Genomic DNA, 6,020 nt, shown 5'->3' on the forward strand with positions numbered 1-6,020 from the left:
CCTTTGACTCTAAGATTAACTGCTAACATTCAGGGACCATGCTATAATAAATGGATAGATCATATATTCCACTGCAGAAAAAAATACCATAAAGCATATAGTGACATCTGGTGGTTAACTTTTGTACACTAACAGTGCACACCATAAACAGTGACTATTATTAATAGGATAAAATGTTTTAATACATGGGCGTCGTGAAGAGGTGGGAGAATTTAGGTAGTGTGTGTGTGTGTGTGTGTGTGTGTGTGTGTGTGTGTGTGTGTGTGTGTGTGTGTGTGTGTGTGTGTGTGTATTAGCAGTATGGCAGTCACATACACTTACATCATACATACATCATATTTTTTTATTTATTTATTATTTACTTATTATATACTTTTACTTCAGTAAAATATTCAGTGCAGTTCTTTTGTGTTTGGAACAAAGTATTTTTTTTAGCGTTATATGATTACTTTTACTTCAGTAAAGGATCTGAATACTTGGCAATAGAAGTTTACAGACTACGTCCGCACAGTTCCATTAATATGAAAGAAAGCAATCCTGCCACCTAGAGGCGAAATTGAAACAGACTATTTTATCTACATTAAATTAAGATAATGTTACTGAATGTATTATGACAGGTTACATACATATCATACATGCCGTTAACGAGGGAAGATAGATTTATAATAAATAGCCAACTGAATAAAAATAAAAGAGAATAAAGGAGAACAGGAAGCGTTGTTTTACGTCATCAGTGCGCGACGTAGCATGCAGTCCCGTGAAGGACGCTGGCGAGAAGATTGAATGAAATAAATCAAATATAAAGGTTGGTTTAATGTTACTATTACCCAGGATTATATGACGAATTGGACAAGAGACAGACGCCGAAGTTGAATTAGTTTACTAAAACTGAAAAGAAAAGGCGCGTGCAGTTATTGCGCTGCGTTAACCTCACTTGGCAGGTTCAGGCTAAGCTAGCGATAGCTCACATTGACTTGCCATAATAAAGTGATGGCAGCACAGGCGAGGTGGAGACTAAAGTAAAACAGCAGATTGCCTGATACGTCGCAGGTGAAGGTATCTGTTGACAGCTAGAGATTCGATTGCTTTAGGCTTAGTTAAAAGTTGGACTGAGATAAGTAAGAAGTTCATGTGGCACCAGGTCGTGGAAAATGCTGATCTTAAACTAGCAGGTGTCAAAGTGCCTCTCCTCTGCTCCTCAGCTCTGACAGGAGGACGCTGTCATGATGGCGGTGTCGTGTCTAACTCGGGCTCTGCGCTCCCTGACTCTCTCCCAGCCTGCTCTGCTCTCCTCACAGGTAAACATCCACCGCCTGTCAGTCACATCTGGAGATCTGAATCATCATCACATCGAGCAAACAAGATGAATTGCTTTTTGTGTTGGCAGGCAGTCGCACAGACTAAGCTGGGAGCTCAGGCGCCCTGTTCGTTGGGACAGTGCAGAGGCTTCCTCACCACAGTCCCTCTGGAGCAGAACAGGAAGTATTGGAAGCAGATGGACAAGTACACCATCAAGCCCATGGGGATGAAAAAGACAGGCGGCAGAGATCACTCAGGTGAGGAGTGTGGTCACGAGAAAAGAAAGGATAAATGACTGGACCAGTTTGAAGCTGGCTCTGGTGTGCAGGTCTAGATCTGCCCTTTGTTTTTAAAAGCTAATACATGTCAGAGTTTAAAACCAGTCTTTTTTTCAGTCAGAACAAGGCCCTTTGTCCCTGATCTAAGATATTTATTTATTCATTTCTCCAACAATTTCTGACATTGTATAGACCAAGTCATGATTGACTAGCTGTGTGCCTCACAGCAAGAAAGTCGCAGGTTCGATTCTCAGGTCGGGCCTTTCTGTGTGAAGTTTGCATGTTCTTCCTCCCACAGACCAAAAACATGCTCATTAGGTTGATTGGTGACTCTAAATTGCCCCTAGGTGTGAGTATGAGTGTGAATGGTATGTGTATGTGCCCTGCGATCGGCTGGCGGCCGGTCCAGGGTGTACCCCGTCTCTCGCCCGTTGACAGCCGAGATATGCTCCGGCCCCCCGTGACCCCGAAAGGGATAAGCGGCATAGAAAATGGATGGATGATTGACTAATTGAGAAAATAAATTGCAGAATAATCAACAATCAGTTGAGGTCTGACACTGACACTTCACTCATCAGTCAGAAGTGCAGCCTCGGGTGGAGGCCTTCCAGTGGTTTGTGATGCATTTGCTGTCATAACAGTTGTGATACTCGTTCCGACTTGAGTGAAAAGAGCAGCTCATCTTTCTTTCTGCCACACAGGAAGAATACGCACACATGGCATTGGTGGTGGCCATAAACAAAAATACCGGTGTATAGACTTCCAGCGTTTGCGCTATGAGGCGGGCAAAGAGAGCCAGCCCTTTGAAGAGAAAGTTGTTGAAGTGCGGTACGACCCGTGCAGGTGAGATCGGCTTTCACCACACAGGACACTGTTAATGTGTGCTGGAGGTTATGAATATACAGTTGGTTGTCATAATGTGTGTTGTCTACACAGGTCTGCTGACATTGCGCTGTTAGCTGGAGGCAACCGGAAAAGATGGATTATCGCCACAGAGAACATGCAGGCTGGCGACATCATCAAAACATCTGGAGTTATTGGACGCATGGCAGGTATGAAGCGTCCCTCGAGATGATGGAAGCAAAGATTCAGATTTTGGACAATCTGAATTTAACACAAAGATAATTATCCTTTTGTTTTACTTTGCAGTTTCAGCCAATGAGGGTGATGCGTACCCACTGGGAGCTCTCCCTGTGGGGACGCTGGTGAACAACCTGGAGATACAACCAGGGAAGGGATCGGAGTACATTCGTGCTGCAGGTGATCCATTATTTACATGTGTTCATTTTCAGTGCTGATTAATGGGATCTTTGTCCATTATCATTTAGTTTGATGACTGATTGTTTCAATGCCTTGTGCATTTGGAACAAACTAATCATAATTCCTAAACTGAATGTTGTGGTTCATTTGGTTTGCAGGCACAAGTGGCGTGTTGCTTCGTAAAGTCAACGGAACAGCGATCGTTCAGCTTCCGTCCAAGCAGCAGGTTCAGGTGAGTTTCCCTGCATTAAGGTTCCACCTGACGTGTTCAAACCACAGTCTGCTCTGAGCTGAGTGTTGTCATCTCCACACATGCGCAGGTACTGGAGACATGCATTGTAACGGTGGGACGAGTGTCCAACATTGACCACAACAAACGGATCATTGGCAAAGCTGGTCGCAATCGCTGGCTTGGCAGACGCCCTTCGAGCGGCTTGTGGCAGAGAAAGGGAGGCTGGGCAGGACGCAAGATTAAACCACTGCCTCCGATGAAGAGTTACATCAACCTGCCCGCAATCTCAGCTAAATAACACATGAGTCTGAACATGTTTGGGACTGGAGATTGTTGTTTCTTGCTTATTATCACTTATTATTATTATTATTATTATACAATGAAAAGGTGAATAAACAGGAGCTGTTTGTACAGAAGATTAAAAATTTTATTAAACACACTGCTTGTGAGAGCATGGAAAGAAACAAAACAATATAAAAATCCAAAACATATTTACATCTATAGTAAAACATGCAGAGTAACCCATATTTTTAGTGGTAAATTTAAAAATACTGTCATGTCATTTAAAATAGGGTTTGTGCAAAGACACTGGGTGGCATTTCAAGTAACAGGAGCAATGAGATGGCATGTTGTAACTATAGTTTGACCATTCATGAAAAACATTAACACTGGTGTTAAGAGTGACAATTTTTTTTGCAGTGCCAAAGTGAGCATGCCTGCTCATTGATCCAGTCTTGCAAAACACCCCCATGCTACCTCTGGATTTAGGGAAAAAAAAAAAAAAACCCACTTGAGGTCAAATACATTGAAATACACTTGTCGTTATGCCCGTTTAGCATTTAAAGGCTAACTCACGCGACAATTCCCTCAAACAACTCTGCCTTGGCTAACACTTCACAGCCCGAGGGTCTCCGACTAAGAGAAGATAGTGAACCCTTCAAAAAGCAGGAGACAAGAAAACTTGACTGTATCGTCACAGGCAGACACGTATGGTAGTAGCTGCAAAATAAGCTTTCAACATCAAGTGGCAAAACATTAAGTAACAGACAGCCACAATGGTTTTTCAGACCTCACAGGGCGCTTTAAAGGCAGGATGAGGAGGATTTTTCGGTTCTGGTTAATAAACGCAGCATTCGAAGTTGGCCCCTCCAAGGCTCAGCGACACCAGAAGCATCCTTTTCGGATGTGTGTTTAGGATCTGACTCCCACTTTCACACCCTGAACGCTGTTATTGGCTGGGGGCTCGACACCCACCGTCCAAAGGTTGACAGCCAGAAATGCCATGAACATAGCAGAATAAGAAAACACAGGCAGAGGTCAGGGTCTCTGCAGATCCAGACACTGCCACACACTCCTACCAGGTCATAAATGATGATTGAGAGGGTTTTTTGGGGGGGTTGTGGTGGTGGTGGTGGGGGGTTTGACTCCTTCTCATTCTGCCTTTAAGCCATTAACATAAACACAACATCCCTCTGAAAAAGGGTCATGTCTGGGGGTAAAAAAAAGAAAAAAGAACGGCCCTCTCTTGACTATAGGTAGTGGTTAAAATTTCAAATTAAACACTATCAATTCACCTCAAAACCAAAGTGTGTCCAAATTTGAGCTAAAATGTGTATAAAACCACATGAAAGTGCATTACAAAGTGAGGGAAATGTATGAGAAATCACATACCTAATAGTGTTTGCTTTGTACAAGTCAACTTCATATTATGAGCTCTGGAAATACATTTGGCATTTATGTCAAGAAATAAAGATAAGCTATTTGTGCTTTCAATTTAGTACAGGGGGGGATTTGCAATTCACAATAATACATCTTGTATATATTTCTATACAATACTAAAAAAGCCAGCCTATCAAAGCTTGTAAGTCTTCACTTTATAAAAAGCAACAACAAACTCATACAGAAGGCCCTTTGTCCAAAGGTTTCCTATTGCAAAAGTTTCACGTAACAATATTCAGGGAGTACCATCGAACATATAGCACACCTACACAGACACACACAGGCAGTGACTTGGACATCTTTCAAGACTCCATACACTTTTCATCCTATTTTAAAAGCAATTCAATACTTGCATTGCGCTCGACACAATCGTCAAGGCATGTTTCAAGTCAGACCAACTCATCTGCATTTCTTCCATCAGAGTCCCGCACAACACTAAACGACCAACCTATCTGCGTTCTAGGTTAGCTACAACTTGCATGCCCAGTCATGGTGAAGCTGTATTCAAGGACACATCGGTAATTTCTTGGTTACAATGTGCACACGTCTTGTAAATGCTTAACAGGTTTACATTTGGCCAAATGTGGCGCACTAACTGGTAAATCTGACGTAATTAACAACTCAGTAATATTAATACTGATCTCCACAGGGACCACGAATGCATTAAATGTACGATTTGAGTTTTCAGTTTGGCCAAGCCAAGAGCTCCGGTGGGTAGACTGTAAAACAAACTTGACTTTGGCACATCACTGAACATCTGGAGAAATCCAGCGTTTTCTAAGTTACTGCAGGTCTGCGAGACGACCTCTCAGGTAAGCCATTACATCAAGCTGAACATGCGGTGGCCATGTTTACCAAATGAATGCTGTCAAAACCTAAAACGACTCCAAAGAAGGCCCAATTAAAACACAGGTGGAAAATGCAGCTGGGAAATGGTGAAAACAACAACAACAACAAGGGCCTTGAAACAATAAGACAGTTCATACAGTCACAACTTGATTTGGCATTCAGCTGTTGATAGTTGAAATATGTCATTTCATGTGTCATGTTACCCTGCTTCTAAGTGGGTGTTACTGTACAGTCTGTACACCAACACTGATACAAAATCAGCACTTACAAAAGCAGACTGGTTCAATGAACTGCTCACATGTTACAAATGTGTCATAGCTACATTCATTATAGCTACCTTCAAAAATACCTTGCTTGAGTTGTTTTTTTTTTTTTTTTTTTTT

General features: G+C 42.2%; 1 protein-coding gene across 1 annotated transcript; it reads left to right on the top strand.

The window, feature by feature from the left end:
* The first annotated feature begins 720 nt into the window (after positions 1-720).
* On the top strand, positions 721-4,840 carry mrpl2 (mitochondrial ribosomal protein L2). The gene is made up of 8 exons (XM_070977001.1): positions 721-805; positions 1,203-1,298; positions 1,388-1,556; positions 2,279-2,420; positions 2,514-2,629; positions 2,727-2,837; positions 2,996-3,069; positions 3,158-4,840. The coding sequence occupies exons 2-8, from the start codon at positions 1,224-1,226 to the stop codon at positions 3,365-3,367; spliced, it is 897 nt and encodes a 298-aa protein (XP_070833102.1). The 5' UTR covers positions 721-805; positions 1,203-1,223; the 3' UTR covers positions 3,368-4,840.
* Positions 4,841-6,020: the final 1,180 nt, after the last annotated feature.

This window comes from Chaetodon trifascialis, chromosome 13 (assembly GCF_039877785.1).
Source record: "Chaetodon trifascialis isolate fChaTrf1 chromosome 13, fChaTrf1.hap1, whole genome shotgun sequence".
Classification (NCBI taxonomy): Eukaryota; Metazoa; Chordata; class Actinopteri; order Chaetodontiformes; family Chaetodontidae; genus Chaetodon; species Chaetodon trifascialis.

Coding starts and splice junctions, on each gene's coding strand:
- mrpl2 (XM_070977001.1), top strand. CDS start 1,224: ATGATGGCGGTGTCGTGTCTAACTCGGGCTCTGCGCTCCCTGACTCTC. Junction 2,421..2,513: donor GTGCGGTACGACCCGTGCAG/GTGAGATCGGCT, acceptor TTGTCTACACAG/GTCTGCTGACATTGCGCTGT. Junction 3,070..3,157: donor CGTCCAAGCAGCAGGTTCAG/GTGAGTTTCCCT, acceptor ACACATGCGCAG/GTACTGGAGACATGCATTGT.